The sequence below is a fragment of the Bombus flavifrons genome, chromosome 11, assembly GCF_040668555.2.
Source record: "Bombus flavifrons isolate JBK064 chromosome 11, iyBomFlav1_principal, whole genome shotgun sequence".
Classification (NCBI taxonomy): Eukaryota; Metazoa; Arthropoda; class Insecta; order Hymenoptera; family Apidae; genus Bombus; species Bombus flavifrons.
The window spans coordinates 12,858,312-12,877,945 of NC_138452.1; the positions used below are offsets into that span (position 1 = coordinate 12,858,312).

Genomic DNA, 19,634 nt, shown 5'->3' on the forward strand with positions numbered 1-19,634 from the left:
AGCACGAGGAAGAGGGAGAGAAGAGGAAGTTAGCATAGGTAACGGAGGAAGCGGAGTGGGAACGATAACGATGGAATCTCCAATTATTCAATCGTGTCTGCGAGTTGGTCCGTTTAAGCGACGCGCTCCTCGTCCATTTCCCGACTTAGAAGCGAAGCAGCGACCGTTCTCTTCAGCCACGTGCTTCTCGCTCGATTTCGTTCGTTCTCTTCTTCGCTTCGGAAGTCGCTGTGAAGTCGCGGTGAAATCGGTGCGGAAACACCGAGATCGACGCGAAAGCAAAGGAAAGTAAAGGAGAGGAAGGGAAAGAGCCGGCAGTCATGGACGGTAGCGGCGGTTCGACGCAGAGGTCGTTCGATACGATCGATTGTGTGGTGTTTGCCGGAATGCTGGCGATCTCGGTTATCATCGGCGTATATCAGGCGTATAAGTCGCGAAAGAACGAGGACGCGGTTCGCGAGTACTTGGTGGGCGGGCAAAATATGTCCATCTTCCCTATAACGATGTCGCTGATAGCCAGGTAATAGGAAGAAACGATCCACCACCGCTCCTCTTCGTTTCTTCCGATCAATTTTCTTCCATCTTTTCAGCTACATATCTGGAATAACGATCCTTGGTCTACCAGCCGAGATGTACGTCTACGGAACGCAGTACTGGTGCGTGGTAATCGCCGATTTGTTCGTCTCGTTGACGATGACCATGGTCTATCTACCGGTGTTTTACGGTCTCGGCATCACTTCGTCTTACGAGGTAACGCGGATACCATTGCTCGTCCTCTACGCAACGTCGTTCGCTGATCCTTTTTCCTTTGATTTCGTTGATTCGCAGTATCTCAACCTGAGGTTCAACGGCGCCGTTCGACTCATGGGTTCCCTCATGTTTCTCATAAAAATGGTAAGATGGAGCAAGAGCTGTGTGTGCGTGCGTGCGTGCGTGCGTGCGTGCGTGCGTGCGTGCGTGCGTGCGTGCGTGAGAAAGGAAGGACGAATTAAAGCGAAACGTTTGGCGTTTCGTTGCAGTTGCTGTATATCCCCCTCGTGATATACGTTCCCGCGGTGGCGTTCAATCAAGTCACTGGAATAAACCTGCACGCGATCGCTGTGCTAGTCTGCGTTGTTTGCATATTTTATACCACTTTGGTAAGGACGAGGATCGTGCCATTTAATCGCCAACGTGTTCCATCAACAACGAACCGACTCGAGAGAGAAACGTGAACGAGCGTGTCTCTGTGTTTTTCAGGGTGGCTTGAAAGCGGTTGTTTGGACCGACGCGATTCAGACGATCGTCATGTTTGGCGGTGTGATAGCCATTGCGATAATCGGCACGAACCAAGTAGGCGGATTCGAACAAGTTTGGAGGAGAAATCGCGACACCGACCGAATCGAATTTTTCGAGTAAGCAATTTACTTCTCTCTATCGTACGACTGCTCCTTCCTTTTGCTTCTCCTATTGTCCGATCGACAGTATGGACTTGGATCCGACAACGAGACACACCTTCTGGACCGTCGTCGTCGGCAACTACTTCAACTGGTTGGCCAGCTGTTCCGTGAATCAATCGATGGTGCAACGATGCTTGGCCATGTCCAACTTGAAGAGGGCCAACGCGTGAGTCGTCTCTATCCTTTTTGCCCCCGCGGACCGATATATTCCTATCTCGTGTTCGCTGAGATCCGTAATCTTCCCTTCTTTAGAACGATCGCGATCATGGCGATCGGTATAATTAGCATCGTTTCGCTGAGCTGCTACACCGGCATCGTCATCTTTGCGGCGTTCTACGATTGCGACCCTATCCAGACCAAGGTACAGGATCCATCTCTGCCCCTTCTTGCTTCTTCTAGCAAATACAGCGAAACGAATTCACGCGTTACAGCGAATTAAAAAATCCGACCAACTCCTACCGTTTTTCGTGATGGAGATGACCGAGTCGATTCCAGGACTGCCTGGACTATTCGTCGCGGGAGTGTTTAGCGCCGCTCTCAGGTATATTCGCACATATACGTTCGAACGTGTTGAGAAAGCGAGAGAAAAAGAAAAGAAAAGAGAATAGAGAAAGGGAAGAGGAAGAGAAGCGCGAGATCGTCGTCTCTGTTTACTTTTAGCACCATGTCGACCGGATTGAACTCCATGTCTGGCGTCATCTACGAGGACATGATAAAACCGTGGCTGCGAATATCTCTATCGGAAGTAGCGGCCAGTCGAGTGATGAAGCTGACGGTGCTGTTGATGGGGACCGTTTGCGTGACGCTCGTTTACCTCGTCGAGAAACTCAGCGGACTGATTCAGGTAGGGATTGCGCGCACGATCGACGCCTGCCGCGCTTTCTATTCGTCGCAAGTACACGTGGCTCTATCGTGTTCTCGTTTCGTTGTCAGGCTGCCAAAAGCTTGTCGGGGATCACAGCGGGACCGTTGCTCGGAGTCTTTACGCTGGGCATGTTTTTCCCGCTCGCAAATTCCGCGGTAAGATAAACCTTGAAACGTTTGCTCGAACGTTTGCGCGACATCCCGCCTTTACCCGAATCGATGACGTCGCAGGGAGCGTTGGTCGGCGGATTTGTTAGTTTGAACTTGGTCGCTTGGATCTCGTTCGGCACTCAGGCGGCCATATCCAGTGGAAAGATTAGTTTCCCGACCAAGCCAGTATCCATCGACGGATGTCCGGAATCGCTCAAGAGTCAGGCTACGAATTTTACGCTGGTCGTCGAAACCGCGATCAAGTGAGAAAATAGTCGATTCCTTCGTCGGCCGGCTAACAACCAGCTGCTTCCATCGACTCTCGCGTTCTACCTATTTCCAGGGAACCACCCTTCTTCCTCTACAGAATGTCGTATCTTTGGTACACGTGGCTCGGCTGTCTAACAGCGATACTCGTCGGACTACTCGTCTCGTGGATCACGGGGCCGAACAAACGCACGCCGGGCGACGAGAAGCTCTACACGCCCGTTATTCACGGTCTGTTGCGCGATTCGGTCGCGATCGCCGCCAAACGGCAACAGGTACGACCTGGTCGCGCTTCTCGTACCCGATACACCTCATTTTCTCCGTTTTCTCCGTTTTCATTTTCAGGAGGGCGTCGTCACGGAACTCGAGAAAATGGACGGAAGCTGTCGAGCGACCACAGCTTCAAGCAGGATTTAAATGGTTGTCGTCGTCGTCGTCGTCGTCGTCGTCGTCGTCGTCCTCGTGCAGCAGGCGTTACGATTTTCGCGATTAAAAAACAGACAAAATAAACGCAAAATAGAGATGTACAGACGCGTGTGTATATATGTATGCATATATATATATATTGTATAAGGTAGAGACAGATAGCATATATGCACATATACGCACACAAGCGCGAGCATACGTACACACGTATATTTTTTTGTATTTTCCATTTACAACCTTTGTACAAAGAATAATTACAAGCGTAGAGGGCGTTCGTCGAGATTGGGGTAAAAGGTACGCAAGGAGGAAGCGAAAGGGGAAAGTAGAGAAGGAAAAAAATATGCGGAAGAAGAACACGGCCACGGTTTCTCCTACCATTTCGATCGGAGACTATGGATTCCGTGTCTCGAACGCCACGATCCCTTTTCTTTCACCAATGGCAACGCTTCGTCGTTTCTCCGTCTGCTTTTAGATTTCACCGTCGCATCGAGTTTCCTACCACTCGTCGCAGTGGTAATGCCACATCGTGACCCACGGGGCAACATAGGACGACGATCCATTTCGTATCCGGAGATCTATCGCTCGCCCGACACTCCGCCATCCGACAGACTGCGGTGTCGTAACTGACGATCGCGTATCCGTGTTTCGTCTCGACTCTGGAAGGCGACCACGGTTTAAGAAGCAAGTGGCGACAAGCCGATAGTTCTAGGATCCTGTTGACCCGGTTGCGCCGGAGGCACGGGTTGAGGGCCGGTCTCTAAATTCTTCAAAAGCTGATTCAACCAGTGTTTCGTAGACGCGTCTTCTTGCAGGCAAGTGGCGAACGTGTTGTCCCTCAGCTGGTCGGGTAAACACTGTCTGAGCGCCAGTAATGCCCTATCGAACGATAAAAGGATAGCTAGTTTTCGTCGTTGGTTCGTTGGTTCGTTCGCCTCCTTACCTTGGATTGTCCGAGAGTCGGAGATAACATCTGACCACGTGCTTCAACAGCCTGGCGGAAGGATCTTTGGCCAAGGATAAGACCATCTTTCCTAAAATCATGGCAACGTGACTGAATCGATCGTACGTTTGGCAGATGTAGGAAAGACCGCTATCGTCGAGCAAAATCTTCTGCAGGATGAACGTAGCCACCGTCTTGCTTAATTCGGAGCCGCTTTCCATGATGCGTAAGCAAAGCGGGATGATTTCCGTGGTAAGCAAGAACGTAATCACCTCTTGCTCGTCGGTCTTTACCAAAGCTCCTATCACTCCCAAACTGGTCAATCGAAGATACTCGAACGGACGTGTCTTGCTGACCGTGTGTAGAAACGGATATAAGAACAGCGGCACGTGAGCCTGCAAAAGGAAATAAATGGTAGAAGAACGCGGAGAGTGCGCAAGTATATTTTACGCGTTAGTACGCGCGTAAACTCACCTGCAGAAACGAGGATCTGGTTTCCGGGTGACTGGCAACGCACTGCAACAGAGCCAACGCGTTGCACACTCGATTGCTCTGATACGCGGTTAGAGTGGCCGGATTGATAGCCGGATATATGTTTATTATCTCTTGAAGCAGCGACGCGATCGTCCCGAACGAATGCCAGAGCATCGGAGCCAAATCGGGCACGACCTCCCGTTTCTTGCTGAGTTCCAGCAACGCGTTCTCTCTCGTCTCCGAATTCGACAATTCGATTATCCAGGCGTAAACCTTCTCGCGATCCACCGTCGACTGCAACGCGGCTGGACTTTGCTGCGAACCCATTTTCGTCATCGGACTTTCGTGGTAAAGCTTTCACGGCGCGACCGTTATCGCTGCGATCGATCGATTCCTTCCTTCCTTCCTTCCTTCCTTTATTTACGCCTTCCTCGTCCGGCTACGAACGTATCGCCGCGATCCTAACGAAACACGTACGATGTGCCGTCGATCGACCGGTTTCGTCGCCAATTCAAAGCAAACTTTGAGGTTAGGTGAAACAAACTTGCACGATACGATCGGCCAGAAATTAGCAGCGAAATTTATCGCGCCACGCGTCCGCTTTCTCTTGAATCGATTACGCGACACACGGACGGTAAACACGTTCGTCTTCTAGAAAACGAGCAAATATTTTCTTCTAGAGACATTCGTCTTCTTTGACACCGAAAAACGATACCTTCCTACTGCTTGCAGCTACTCCGAGTTAACGACGTACGTTTATCGCCATCTATCGAGGACTGCGGAAAGCTTTTGCTCCGCCTATCCGCATACGCGCGTATCGACGGTTAATACGAGCAAGTACACCTTGCAAGTACGCTTGCATGCTAGGTACGCGTTCGCACAGGGCAGCGCGTCGCGTGCCGAGTGACGGGAAATTGTTCCGCGTCGATCAGATGGCGCGCAAACTGACGCAGAGAGACGATTTGTTCGCGCGACGACAACGATCGTACCTGGCGGAAGATCGCAACGACCAGAAAAATTCCAACAGCCGAACATAGACGAAAACGAACGACGAAAGCACGCCCGCTTCGCCTTTTCCGAATATCGCGGAAATCTGCACCACGACGATTCGAGTCCGATTATCCAGCGTTTTCTCTTTTTCTACGTCCGTTTCTCTAATTCCAAGCGATTTTTATTCTCCGCTCCCTTTCGATATTCGAGATCGCGCAAACTTTCGATCCATATTTGTCACGTACGTTCGTAACGAATACGTACGTTGGTATCGGTACGTGCCTCGGCTCGTGTTTCGTATCGTTCGAACGTATCGCAGGAAGGAAGAGGAACGATAAACGATTTCGCGAATAGCGTGTCGTACGAGCATAGATAGAGAGGAACGCGTGGTAAGGGATGGTATAACGCGATTGCAGCCGACCGATACTTTGTTGCAACTGTGAAATCGAAACGCGACAAGTCGGAGACGTTTGTAAAACGATCGCCGTTTCGCGTAAACTCGTCGTCGTTTTACCGACTCGAGTAACGCGTACACCAGTTTCTTACGTAATAGTGTTCGCGCGAAGGATAAAAATCGTGGTTTGGAGCACGGGTCGTGGCTACCGTACGCACGAGTATCGTTACGTCCGCGCTTAAAAGGCGAATAGCAAAGACAATATTGCACGAGACATCGCGGCAGAAGCGGGTGAAAAGGGCATCTGCCAGTCACAACATGCCAAACACTCGCGATAAATTCGAATCGTTTGCGTCGCATCGCTTCTACGTATTGACGTATTTGAAATCGATTTGCGTGGAAGCGGAGAGACTTGGCGGCGTGTTTCGATCGATCGGATGGAACGCGACCCGACGGCCTCATATCTCGTTCCCTTGAACGAATTTTTAGATTTCTGCAGTTGCTGTTGTAACGGCTGCGGTCAGGCTACAGGCGGCGTGTCAGACGAGAAACGTGGGCCGACGGGTCGCATCGCGACTCGCGACGGTAGTTGGGTGTTATCGTCGATCGTCATCCCAGCCTTTTTTCGTCTACCAGCGATAAACGGTAGCAGAGTGGATGCGACTGGATTTGGCGGACGAAGCACGCGCGATCTGCCCCTAATTCAGCACAGTCACCGCTGTTAAAGGAGCGCAGGGTTGGGGAAACGGGATGGAGGAAAATAAGCGCTGTCGCGTTCGGGAGAAAGGGTGGGAGGGAGGGAGGGAGAGATAAAAGAAAGAAAATAGTCGAATCGAAAGAAGGGAAAGAAGGGAAAGAAGGGAAAGAAGGGAAAGAAGGGAAAGAAGGAAACGCGCGATAGGCGCGATAGGTTTGGGTATGTAAAACACGGGGCAAGGCAGTGGATGTTTTTCGATGGTCTGTGCACGGATTCAAAGAATATCCCAAGTTTGGCGGCGAACGAGGGTCATCGCCGCTACGAGGAGGTTATCGATGAATCGAAGAAAGGTGGGGAGATTTTTGTACGTCGTCGTGGTCGTTCCGCGGAAACGTGGAAGTAAAGCTCAGTAAAGCGTGGAAAACGCGTCGGAAATCAACGGAACGCAGCGTCTCGCGTCGAAAAGAAAAGTCGGTGGTGCTGGTTGCTGGCTGTTGGCGTTCGTCGTTCAACGAGGGAAAGGGTGCGCGACTTTGAAATTGAAGAGTAGGAAAGGCTAGACGGAATCGAGAGCGGGACGCTGGGTTGGCTTGAAAGCGCGAGCGCGCCAACTTCGAATCGAGGAGATACGATCGAAAGAACTCGGCGAAGGTGACACCATGGGAGAGAAGAGTATAGCGTGGGCGATTCGAAGAAACTTGAACAACGGAGGATCGCGAAGACGGCGAGCTAGATTGGTATACGGATTCGCCGCGTTGATCAGCCTCGCGACGTTCGTTCTGTTTTGGTGCACGAGCGTGTTTCGCGACGCGATTCTCTCGAATCTCGAGCTACGGAACGGTACGCCGACGTTTCTCATGTGGCAACGGCCGCCGGTCGGCCTTCGGGTCAACGTTTACGTTTTCAATTATACGAACGTGCACGAGTTCGAAAGCGGAAACGCGAGCAAGCTGAAGGTGCAAGAGGTTGGCCCGTTCGTCTATCGAGAGAAATTCAGCCGAGCGAACGTCCGCCTCGACGAGAATCGAACGGTCACGTATCAGGAGGAGAGGAGCTTCCAATGGATCGCCGGGAAATCGGAAAGTCAGAGGGTGATCGTACCGAACGTGTTGCTCATGTCGACGCTCGCGTATTCCCGAGATCTGAACTACCTGCTGCAAATCGGCTTCACGATGCTTCTGGCTGGCTTGAAGTTACCCGCCAAACCGTTTCTCGAATTGCCGGTCGGCGAATTCTTTTGGGGCTACGAAGACGAACTGTTCGAAATGGGCAAACGGTTTCTACCGTCGCGAAAGTTCCTACCCCGCGATAAATTTGGAATTCTGGCATTCGTACGTATATATTTGCGTTTATGCGGCACAACCGCTGTTCGATACGCTGTTTGTCGTCTATGCGTGTGTATCCGCGGCGTGTTGCAGAGAAGCGGCTTGAACGCGGATCGCATCACGATGCACACGGGAATCGACGATCTTCGGAATCTCGGGCTGATCCAGCGAATCAATGGACGCGAAACTCGTCAAGTGTGGGAAGACGAGAAATGCGACAGAATCTACGGTACCGACGGCAGCATGTTTCCACCGGACTGGATCGAGCAGCCAAACGCCACGCTTTACGTCTACGCGAAAGAGTTTTGCAGGCAATTGCCGTTTCGTTACGAGCGTCGCAGCTTCTCCAACGGTATTCCCACTTTAAGGTGAGTTCTTACCGCTGTTCCATCCGCTTTCTTCCTGATCGAATGAAAAACCCTTACTTACTACCGATCCGAAAGCAAACGTGTCGTCGCTCTATCTATCTATCGTCGCTTCATCGGTCCAATAATCATCATAGGTACAAATTACCGAGCAACGTTTTTACGTCGAGCCACAGCAAAGACTCGTGCTTTTGCCCGAAGGAATCGTACGATTCGATCAACAGAATATGCCCACCGGCTGGAACCTTGAACGTTTCCGCTTGCAACCTCGGATCACCGTTGATCGTCTCCTTTCCCCATTTTTACTCGGGCGACGAGTCCCTGTTTGAGAAGATCGAAGGACTGACGCCCCGAGAGGAACATCACGGTAGCTACGTGGATCTGCATTCGGTAGGTATTTCGATCTGCGACGCCACGCGCGTCCTTACCAAACGTCTACGTGGAAACTCGTTTTCCGGCTCAAGCGACCGTATTCGTTTCAGCGTTTGGGCGTTACAGTGGCTACCAGAATGAGATTTCAGCTGAATCTAGAAGTACGAAAAGCGGTTGGCATGCCGTTCTCGGGAAATCTCGAAGACGGCACGATCCTGCCCTTGATCTGGATCGACACCAGAATGGACGATCTGCCGGAATCGATTCGCCAGATTTTTTATCGCAGTCACTACCTGGTGAACGCCATCGAGGCCGGATTTCAATGGTGCAGCCTGGTCGGTGTCGTCATCTCGTTCGGTGCTTTTCTCGCCGCTTTGAAGAGAGAAGACGAATCGAACGACGCGAAACCGGTCGTCGATCGAACCGAACTCGATCGGCTTTGACAGTTTGGCTACCTACCATGTCCGTGTTCGGCTAATATATACCACCGATCCCTTGTCTTGGCGCCAACCTTCGGCCCCGACTAATTCGCGTCAGTTCAAATAAAGATCGATCGCGCGATCGTGCGAAGAGGTCGCTCTTACGCGTTCGGATCGCGCGATCGTCGCTACGATCCAATCATTATCCTCGGTCTACTCCCATACTCCCCCCGCGATCGTATCGTAACAACTGTAAGCGTTTGTCCTCGCGCGTTATTCGATTACCCAAGGAAAATCGCTTCGAAAAGACGAACAAAGGCCTGTTGCAGCCGCGAGTTGATACTCGCGTTGATGAAGCGCGTTTCGCTTCGTCGCCTCTCCGCGTTTCGGCGTACCGATAACCTAGGTCGCATCCAACCACAACTTCGAAGAAACCAGATAAACGTTTTCGTCGTCTTTCCCGCCTCCTTCGATCGCCAACGTTCGTGCGAACGTTTAACCATCTATCGCAACATCTGCGACAGCTCTCGCGAGCGTATCGACCGACTTTTATCCGCGAAATCAACCGATAAACAAATACTTGTCGCACGCGGTTTTATTGTAAATTTCCACGACGTCGTTCGAAATCGTCTCCAATCGATCCGATTTCAAAACTATTTGGCTACTTTATTTTTCTGTCTTCCTCCACCTCCTCTTCCTCCTCCTCCTCCTTCTCATCCAATTTCTTCCCCTTCTTCTGTTTCCCCACACTCTTTCTCTACCTCTCCCGCACCTCCTCTCCACCCCCCTTTGCCGTATCGTAAAAAACTAAATTCATCTAGAAATCTAACCGTAGTCTATCTCGAATAACGTGTTTACAACGAAATACAAATAAACGAAGGTAAATGAATAACAATTAGATCTGGACGGCAACCAGGTGCGTCAAAGTCCGAGGACGACGACTTGGCTCGCGTCTAATCTCGCACACTCGATCGAGCGTACGTTGGACGGAAGGATTTTCTCTTGTACGGTAACGAGAGACGAGAATCTTTATCGATCGCTGACGCACACGGTCTTCGATAAATCGGCCATCGATGACGATGATTCGTCCGGACGATGGAGCTCGTTCCACGATAGAAATTCGTCCGTACTTTCTTCCTACTACTTTTTCTCCACCCCACCTCTATTCCTAATTCCCTTCTCCTCTTCGCACGCTCTCGTAATTGCTCTCCTCTTCTTGTACGCGCGTATGCATGCGCGCACACACGTACACGCACACGACACGCAACACGCTGAAACTTCAATGCGTACTTCCGTCTCTTTCGCTTCGCTTTCCTACCTCGTTCGCTTTAATTCGCACGAATCTACAAAGACGCGAACGATTCGGTGGAAACCGAGGTATCGCTCGACGAGTGGAATATACGCGTGAACAAAGCGTGGAACGACCGGCCGTCGTTATACCACCCGGCGAAAGTCCTCGTAAAAGGTAAACGTTATCGTTACGCGAAACAACGTGATTGCCCTCTCCCCTTTTCTCTAAGAGGGAATAAGAACGACGACAAGGACAACGACAACGACAACGACAACGACAACAACAACGACAACGTCAACGGCAACGACGACGACAACGACAGCGATTCAAGACCGAAACGATTCTTACGCAGCGATCCTAATTGTTTCTCTCTCTCTCTCTCTCTCTCTCTCTTGCTATATATCTCTCTCTATACGTCTCTCGCTCTCTCGATCGTTGTATCCCTTGGAAAATTGCCAGGGTGAAAACATAACGCGTACACGCTCGAGATCGCAGGACGTAGAAACGGCCGACCGAGCAACCGGACGATCTACTTGGAACTCGATGAATTCTGGAAAGCCGGGTTCAGCTGACCGGTTTTGCCCGCGGTCGCGTTCGACGGCAACGGATTGGTGAGGTGCAGCTTCTCTTGTCGTTTGGCGGCGCGCGCCAGACACAGGAGCGCTCCTATCAAAACGATCGCTCCTATCGCTGCCAGAGCTCCGGATACCGCTGCTCGAGCTATCGGTGGCACGTCCACGGCCATCTTCATCAGGCTTCGCATCTCTGCCGGAAGTTCGTCGATACCCTGCGTAACGGAAGAATGCAGAATAACATCGTTAGCGCGGCGCGATCGATTCTGGCCGGGTGGCCGTCGTGTCATTCGACCGAAAGCGTGATAACGTAGCGGCAATAAACCGTCGATAGAAGGACGCTATAGCTACGACGAAGCAACGAGGATGAGCATAGGGGGAGGCGAACAACCGCAACCGTACGTACATACTGAATTATCGACACGAACGGTCATTCCATCGAAATGAATCACGCGTAGAGGCGTCGAACGACGCGACCGCGCGTACTCCTTCCATATTACCGTCACGAATATTTAGCCGCGCAACGAGTATCGGCATCATCGCTGCAGCCATTGTCACCGCCACCGTCGTCGTAGCTAATCGCTCCCCCATCGTAGCTCCTTTTCACGCGATCGATCCGTCCCGACCGATAGAAACAACGATTCGAATCGTCGTGTCCGCGGTGAAACGATCGAACGCGGTATGCGATCGATATACTCACGTCTTCGAACCACATGATCGGGAAAACAATATCCGGGAACGAGGCGACGTGTTTAATGTCCCGCACTTGCTTCACCGCCAGATTTATCTGAATTCTTGCTTTCGCTCTCAACGATGTGCCCATCATCGGTTGAACGTCGATGTAGAATTGATGCTTCTCCTCGACCGGCGGCGATATTCCGCTTACCGACTCTCGAAGCGACGGATCCGCTGAAAATCGTCGTTCGTGAACGACATTTGTGAAAGTTAGTTTTGGGAAAAAAGGCCGATCGTGCACGGACCGCGAGTTCTCAGCCGCGGTTCTTCGGCCGCAGCTCGCGAGACCTGCCCGATTTCATCAACCGTATTCAAAACCGTATTCAACGTATGTACCGCCGACGATTTCCCCAAGCGAGAAAAGTTCTCACGCGCGCTCCACCGGCCCCGCGCCGACCGATTTCGTCTGTGAATTCGTCCGTTTGCCAGAGCGAGAGGGTTACGACGAGCCGGAGTGGAGGCAATAGATACAACGAGATAATGCGGACGCGGACGTAACGAGCACGGATATACGTATGTTAACGCGAGTATCGTAGATCGGCCATCTTACCAAGGTAAAAATGCGGAAAACTGAGCAACACCGGCGAATCGTACTGGCAGAGCGAGACGTTGAAGGTTCCCTCGGGAGCGCAAGGTGGACCCGCTGGGCAGAAACATCGTTGTGTCTCCAATCTGTTCGGAGAAGCGAACGCGCCGTTCGCGGGCACGAACCTATACCCGGGTACTCCACCAGCGGTGGTCACCTCCTCCTGAAACGAATCAGGCAAACGACCACGTGCGAACGAGCGATTCGATGCTGGAAGAGGGGATTCCCCTCTACTTTTATCGCTGCGACCACGCGTTACCTTAAACACCAGGGGCAATGCCCTGCAAAGATCCTTGTCGAACACTTTCAGCACCGTCTGCTTGGTGATGCGCGGCGGAAAGATGCTTCCGTCGCTACCAGCGACGCTGTCGCACTCCGCCGTGGTCCAGTGGCCCAGGTTGCCCTTTCCGTTCCACTTGTCCAGAATTCCGTATTTACCGATGTCTTCTTGGCCGGTGTAGATGGTATACCAGTCGGGCGTTGTCCCGTTTTTCCCGTACAACAAACCGAATTGATCGTACGGCAACTTTTGATCCTTCGAAACCACGTCCTTGGCCAACTTGAGCAACGGGTCCTCGTAGCCCCAGAGCAGTTGACCGATCGAAACCTCGACGAACGGCTTTATGTTCAGTATGTCCATGATCGAGGCTATCGCCAGCCTCAAGAAACGCGCTGCATTCTTGGACTGGGTGGTGGCCGAAAGCATCGGTATGTTCGGCACCACGACCAAATCCTCTTCCGAGCCGACCGACAATTCCTGCAAACATCCCTTCGATAAGATTCGTTTTCCACGCGGTGGTAATCGGTCGACGTGGCCGATCGCCAATACCGGCTTCTCTCTTCCATCGAAAACGAACGAAACCACGTTTTCGCGGTTCCGCTGGGATAGCGCTACGATTCCCCTTTCCTACGACGAACGCTACCGCGTGTACGCCGCCGACAAACGTATTGCGTTCGATCGTTCGCAGTCGCTGGCGACCCATATTGTTATCGTTGCCCGCAAAAATAACAATCCTGGGAAAGAAGGTGTAACGCGTGCGACGCACACCTCTCGGAGAGAATCGTGCCACGTCGACCGAACGCACCTCGTCGTTGCCGTACACCTTTGCTTTTAATTCGCGGAAGCGCGTTGCTCCGCTATTACGATCTTACTCAACTCGCGTTGATCGTTACCAACACATAGAGCGTTACGTCACACCGCGCGAACAAACTTACTCTCCGTAGCAGTCACCTACGAAACGAGAAACTACCTTACCCGCTCTCTGCTATGCTCTCCCCTTACACTCCAGCCACAATTCAAACCTAATGTATCTTTTATCGCTCTCTCTCTCTCTCTCTCTCTCTTTCTCTCTCCTCTTCTCAGTCTCAGACTACTGAAATCTTTTCTCTCTTACTTTTATCGTGGCGAGAAGGAACGCGATTAAGTATGGACAAAGATCGGCAGGCTCACCGGTACGAAAACAAACTCCTTCTTCATTTTGTACGACAACGTATCGTTATCGTTGAATTTTACGTCGACCTTTTCCCAGTGTTGCATGTACACGTACGGCCCGAGTTCCATCAATGCTGGTTTCTCGCCATCGTTTAAAAATTCATCGGCGTTCGTCACATTGTAAATGTAGACGCTCAATCGAGGTGACAGCGGAGGTTCCCTCCACCAGTTGAACGTGCGGCCACCATCACGAAGGGCGATCTCTCTGTTCAGCAAAACGTCGACCAATTTTGGAAAGACCGCGGCCAAAATCGCGGCAACGATGATCATCAATGCCCCGACAGCCACCGCTGCCCCTGCGATCAAAGTAGACGCGTTAGTCGCGCGTTGCGTATGCTCGAGGAAAAGGAAAGAAAGTTGGTCGGGTCGCGTCGCCTCGCAATCTCGGTCGTCCCCAGCCTCCCCTTCCCCTCCCATTATGCCCCGGTTCTCGTCGGAATCGTCGCGTTTCCATCTCGCTACACGGCTATTTTACCGTTTCTCGGTCAATTTCCGTATTCCCGTTCACGTTCTTCGGATATAAACCATTCGCGATCGAAGTTGCGACCGAAAATCGAAAGGCCAACGATGCCGATACCGACGCCTGCAGCGGCACGATGTCGCGTCAACTTACCGCTCGCCATTTCGCGATCTCCTCGATTCGGACGATAATTTATTCGCACGGATCTAAATAGGAATGGAGAAACGAGTATCGCCGTAGACACCACGGCAAATTTTTCATCGCGCTGAAACTAGTCGGGTTTGTTCGTTTCGTTCAAGAACTCGAAACGATTTTCGAAACGATTACGAAACGAGTCGATAGCGTAACGTTCCAATCGATCGATCGGTCGATGGTGCGCGTTAACGCCCCGTGCCAACGTCGCGTCGATTAATTTTCCAATCACGTAACGCGAAAGACACAAGTGGTACGAGCGGTGACCTTCGAAACGAGCGGTCCTACTTTTTCAATTTCCATACGGAGCGCAAAGTTTAGATCGCGTGGCTAACCTCGACCAACTCCACCGACCGATCGGAACTCGATCGATTCGTCGGCGTTCCATCTGCGAGCAAAGAAACGGCGAGCCCGGCTCGTAAAACGGAACGAAAAGAAACGCACTGCCGAGAAGAAGCACGCATCGGACATGCAAGGCACGGCTTACCGAGTCGCGGACGTCACGCGTCCGACCTTACAAAATCCTTGGAGTCGTCGCGTGTAACATCGTGACCTCGCGATCGAACTTTCGAAAGATCGCCACGACACGTTACGACGCTCGACGCAACGACTTTGCTTACCGTGTTCTACTTTCCGACGCGAAGCTCCCGCGATTTCAAAAGCCGACGCGCGCTCGGAGGTCGCAGCGAATCGTCCACCAAGTTTGCACCGTTCTCGTACGGCAAACGCTCGTGGCTCGTGCGCGTTTTCCACGTCGACGACCTTGCGGTGCTCGGCCTTCGAATTCAGCTACGATCGTGACGGACAATCATCGATCGCCACCGGTTTTATCTAGGATAGCTCGCGGTCGAGATCGCGTGCGACGACGATCGAGATCGACAGGCCGTAAGATCGGTCCGAAGCAGAATCGCTCGCTTATACGTACGTGATGCGCATCGTCTCGCTGTTAAACGTCGCTCGTAGCGACCCAGCGACGAAGGTCGCGGCCACCAACATCCGTCCGTCTGAGCGCGCGCAACGTTCGATCGCCTTCGTGGTACACGTACGCGTCGCGTTTTGTTGTTTGCCCGGTGGCCGAGCTTGATCGTACGATGTAACGCGGAACCGCCCGATCAGCCGAAATACCAAATTGACAAATATCATCGATGACATCGACGGGACCATCGAGTCGGCGGAAAAAACGAGCCCGCGTTCCAGGTTCGCGCGTCACGAATCTTCTTGCGCAACTACCGATTCGCTAGCGGACAAACACCACCGACGAGGAAAAATCACGTTCCGATCGAATGGACTACAAAAGAGAGAAAGCCACGTTTGCCCGTCCCGTCGTTACAGCCTCGTAAAGCCTGGTAAAATCTCGTAAAACGTACCGTTTCGCGATCCTAGAAACGCGAAACGATGCACGATTCTATCGCGCTAAGTCTAATCGTACGAGTTACGATCATCGGTGTCGCTTTTATTTCCGTTCGATTACTCTTTCACGGGAGATGCAGGAGGTGGAGGTCGCGCGCGAATTGCGCGTAGCACCAAAGAAATTGCACCTAGGTGAAAGCGCGATCACGCGAAGCGCCGGTCAACGAGTGTGCGTGCAACGCGGTGCACGCGCACGCTCGACCGTTCGTTTACGCAACTGGCAAAATCGAGGCGAGAATGGAATTTCGTAGGTCGCGTACCGCGAGAGCGGTTCACCTTCGGCGCGAGTAAACGGACCGAGTAAGTTGCCGACACCAGTCCGCAACGAGCAACTTCTTTTCTCGATCGAGCGCGGATTCCTTGCACCGCTCTCCTTTCGACCGATAGCTAACACGGAATACCGCGGCGTCGCGACCTCCAAATTTTCCAATCATCTGTCGCGGTCTTACGATCTCGGCCGTCGAGCAAACCATTCTCGTCGACCATCGACCATCGACCATCGACCATCGATCATCGACCATCGACCATCGACCATCGACCATCGACCATCGAGCGACGACCAACCGCGTTATCCGACATCGATTAACCGCGTTCGTGTTCAACTCCTCGCTCTCCCCTTGCCGCCAGAGCCGACGATATTAACTCGAAAGGAATGTAACGCGTTCGCTCAATCGACTAGTCGGTGTAATCGCGACACGTACGACTTGGAACGAGAGAGAGAGAGAGAGAGAGAAAGAGAGAGAGCTCGTAGCTACCGCGTGCAACGCACGATTCTCCCTTTCCTCTGTCTTCGCCTTCGTTGCACTCCGTTCTATTCCTTTCCATACCATTCGATTCTCTCTCGCTCGTTCCAGTATCAAGGTATCGTGTCGCGTTACGTTCCATCGCGTGGAAATCGATCCATCGGAGATCAACGAAACAAGCTCGACAACAAGTGACAAGCTATGGAAACGACGCACCCGGGTGATCGCGAATTTGTTCACAGGCCGCTCAAACTGATTGTTACGGCGAAAACCTCGAAACATCGAGTCGAGCATCGTGCGAGTATCATCCTCCTCGGAACGCGCGTAACCCCCTTCGATTTTGAAATGCCGAACCTATATACCTACCTACGCGTACAAACCGGCAATTACTCGCGATTATATAAGCTCGTACGCTTCCTGCTCTTACTCGGAAGGTTTCACGCTCAACGGACGAAACCAACTACGATCGGTCTGATTCAACCTGAATTATCGTTCCGTCTTTGCGCCGGTTTTCTGTCATCGTTGACGGATCGCCGAGACGTCGGACAATTCCGTTGAAGGCACGGTAAATGGATATTGAGCCAGAAAATTGCATAACTAGACGACACACGTCACAGACAAACCAAACGAGTTCCCGGAATCGTACGCGCGAACATAACGAGTTCCCTCTGCATCTTCCCCTCGACTTATTCGCCCCAACCCCACTCCCTCGATATTACTTCTTTTCCGATACGAAAACGATACTTGCGAGCTCCAGGAAACGCGGCTTTCCACGTATCTTCTTCCATCGGATCGCATCAATTACTTCTTCGTCGCTCGACTTTTCTCATATTTTACGCCGATTCTCGCCAACTTTCGATCTCTTTCTAGCAAATCCTAGCTGTTCGTCGTTCGGTCGATATGCATAATACGTATCCGAACGAGAGTGAACCGCTGCACACGGCATTCGCGTTCGAAACTCCCGGTCTTCGAGTGAAAGTAAGCGAGACTCCGACTCGCGCTCACGCCCGGCGGATTTTCATCGTTGCGATCGATTTTCCTTCGAAATTTCGTTGAAAATCCTAACCTGACACGATCCGATCCGATCCGATCCGATCCGATCCAGCTCGACCCGATCCGATTCGAGGTACGACACGACGAATACGGCGCAACGCACGGTGAATCATCGCGAGCTAAGCGTACGAGATGACACGTTAATTGAATTAAAAACGCACCGAGCGCGATGCCTGTGTAGCGCCGGTAACAACGTCTTTAACTGTCTCGTTAACATTGGCCCCTCGTGGCCTATGAAACGGCGATGCGCGATCGAGCCGACTACATCGTAAAACGGACAAACCGTTTCTCCTCTAGTTTCGACTTCAGCCTGCTCTAAAACGTTACATCCTCACGATTACTTACACCATCGCCTAAGGAATCCTCCTTGGAGTTTCGCGCAAATCCCACGATGTACTCTCATCTTGATCAACCGATTGTTCTCTCTTTCTCTCTCGATCTCTTCTTTCCTTTTTCCTTTCGACTCGGTGCTATCCCTCGATTACCGCCTCTCTAACGATCAAACGCTCACTGCACGACTTTTTTATTTGGTTTTAATACAAGTTCTCTTCTTTTCTTCATCAGACGCGCCGCCGCGTTTCTCTTCGCGTCTTCGTTTTTCGCTTCCCGTTCGGATCTTCCTTCTAGCTTCGTTCCTCGTACTCGTCCTCACCCCCGTCCTCGCCGTCGTCACTGTCGCCCCCGCTGTCGTCTTCGTCTTCGTCGTCGTTGTGGTTACGGTTGTCGTCGTCGACGTCCAAGCCTTTGACCGCGATGCTTCCTATACAAGAACGAGAGGAAAGGCGGCGGTGGTACGAAGAACGACGAGAAGGAGAAAGTCTATTCTCCTTTCCAAGCGACAAGTGTGCCACTGGCGGTGCGTCACGTCGCCAACGAACCAACGATACCGCTCCGTTGTACGGTAGACGATTTACGCCAAATACGCGGTATAACGCGGCCGAACTACGATTCACCTCTCTCTCTCTCTCTTTCTCTCTCTCTCTCTCTCTCTTTCTCTCTCTCTAGTCAGCCAGTTAACCCGCCTTTTTACACCGATACCTAGGACCACCGCACGACCAACGGCAAAACAACGATAATTTCTTCTTTGTACCACGACGGAACTGCTTTTATCCGCTCCTGATATACGTATGTTGAACGCGGGGGAGCGCGTGCGTGCGTTCGTGCGCGCGCGCGCGCGCTCGAAATCAAAACGACCGAACGCGGGCACGATTGAGTTTCGATCTTTCAAATAATCGCGACCGACTTACGCTCGTGCGGTGATCGCGAATGAAACTAAAACTACGCAGGATCTCGAGGGAAATCGAGCGGAAATGTGTGTTGCGTCGCTAGGCGAAACGTTCGCTGCGAGGTCAGCCGATACACTGCTCGACGGATCAACCCAAAGAACGTTACTACTCTCTTACCGTTCCACTGGATCCTGAACGGCGAGCATGCGGTTCAGGTGAACGATTTATCATTGCCCCACTCCTTTTCCACTTCTCCGCTCTTCCTTCTTCGTTTCGTCTCCATTCATCCGCTCTTTCCTTCGTTTCTTCGTTCCGTTGTACTCTTCCTCGCGTCGCACTGCCGCCATCACCTTTGCCCACCCGCCTCCCTCTCTCTCTCTCTCTCTCTCTCTCTCTCTCTGTCGCTGTTTCCACTTTTACATTATGCTTACATTCCCTCACTCCCCTTACGATTTCTTACCAGCTAATACCTCTACTTCTCGTTCGTCGCTCTTCCTTCTCTCGTCTCGCCTCATCTCGTTTTCACGTTCTACCTCCTACATCGTGTCATCCATTTTCTCTCTCGTTTTGCCAGTTCACTTTTCGCCGCTCTTCTTCTACCCACCTATACCACTTACTTTTCCACCTCTATCTACTGCATCTACTTTGACGTACCGTCGTCACACCCTATCGTACGCAATGCCGACCACTCGACCCTATCGGCCCTTTCCCTTCTCTACGATCTTCCATTACCTTGTTTCCTTGCAATTTGC

The 19,634-nt window shown here is 51.9% G+C and overlaps 4 protein-coding genes across 7 annotated transcripts; 2 read left to right on the forward strand and 2 right to left on the reverse strand.

Moving 5' to 3' along the window:
• The first annotated feature begins 208 nt into the window (after positions 1 to 208).
• On the forward strand, positions 209 to 3,358 carry LOC138184782 (sodium-coupled monocarboxylate transporter 2). 2 transcript variants are annotated; one of them, XM_069123076.1, is made up of 13 exons: positions 209 to 520; positions 591 to 750; positions 829 to 894; positions 1,020 to 1,139; positions 1,240 to 1,394; positions 1,465 to 1,605; positions 1,692 to 1,800; positions 1,871 to 1,980; positions 2,100 to 2,283; positions 2,373 to 2,459; positions 2,535 to 2,716; positions 2,797 to 2,995; positions 3,066 to 3,358. In XM_069123076.1, the coding sequence occupies exons 1-13, from the start codon at positions 321 to 323 to the stop codon at positions 3,135 to 3,137; spliced, it is 1,785 nt and encodes a 594-aa protein (XP_068979177.1). In that variant the 5' UTR covers positions 209 to 320; the 3' UTR covers positions 3,138 to 3,358. The 2 variants fall into 2 exon arrangements, with proteins under 2 accessions (XP_068979177.1, XP_068979178.1); XM_069123077.1 differs by having other exon boundaries at positions 2,821 to 2,995.
• Positions 3,227 to 5,363, reverse strand: Rcd-1 (Required for cell differentiation 1). Its single transcript, XM_069123078.1, has 3 exons — positions 4,561 to 5,363; positions 4,087 to 4,481; positions 3,227 to 4,022 (listed from the first exon to the last, which is right to left on the reverse strand). Exons 1-3 carry the CDS (start codon positions 4,894 to 4,896, stop codon positions 3,821 to 3,823), a joined length of 933 nt encoding a protein of 310 aa, XP_068979179.1. The 5' UTR covers positions 4,897 to 5,363; the 3' UTR covers positions 3,227 to 3,820.
• Positions 5,364 to 6,766: 1,403 nt separating this feature from the next.
• LOC138184860 (scavenger receptor class B member 1) lies at positions 6,767 to 9,778 on the forward strand. Its single transcript, XM_069123249.1, has 4 exons — positions 6,767 to 7,972; positions 8,060 to 8,334; positions 8,469 to 8,721; positions 8,814 to 9,778. The coding sequence occupies exons 1-4, from the start codon at positions 7,301 to 7,303 to the stop codon at positions 9,144 to 9,146; spliced, it is 1,533 nt and encodes a 510-aa protein (XP_068979350.1). The 5' UTR covers positions 6,767 to 7,300; the 3' UTR covers positions 9,147 to 9,778.
• Positions 9,700 to 19,596, reverse strand: emp (epithelial membrane protein). 3 transcript variants are annotated; one of them, XM_069123246.1, is made up of 7 exons: positions 19,060 to 19,596; positions 18,002 to 18,416; positions 13,757 to 14,094; positions 12,566 to 13,063; positions 12,271 to 12,469; positions 11,686 to 11,894; positions 9,700 to 11,200 (listed from the first exon to the last, which is right to left on the reverse strand). In XM_069123246.1, the coding sequence occupies exons 2-7, from the start codon at positions 18,057 to 18,059 to the stop codon at positions 10,943 to 10,945; spliced, it is 1,560 nt and encodes a 519-aa protein (XP_068979347.1). In that variant the 5' UTR covers positions 18,060 to 18,416; positions 19,060 to 19,596; the 3' UTR covers positions 9,700 to 10,942. The 3 variants fall into 3 exon arrangements, with proteins under 3 accessions (XP_068979347.1, XP_068979349.1, XP_068979346.1); XM_069123248.1 differs by lacking the exon at positions 19,060 to 19,596 and adding an exon at positions 18,904 to 19,049; XM_069123245.1 differs by lacking the exon at positions 19,060 to 19,596 and having other exon boundaries at positions 18,002 to 19,053.
• Positions 19,597 to 19,634: the final 38 nt, after the last annotated feature.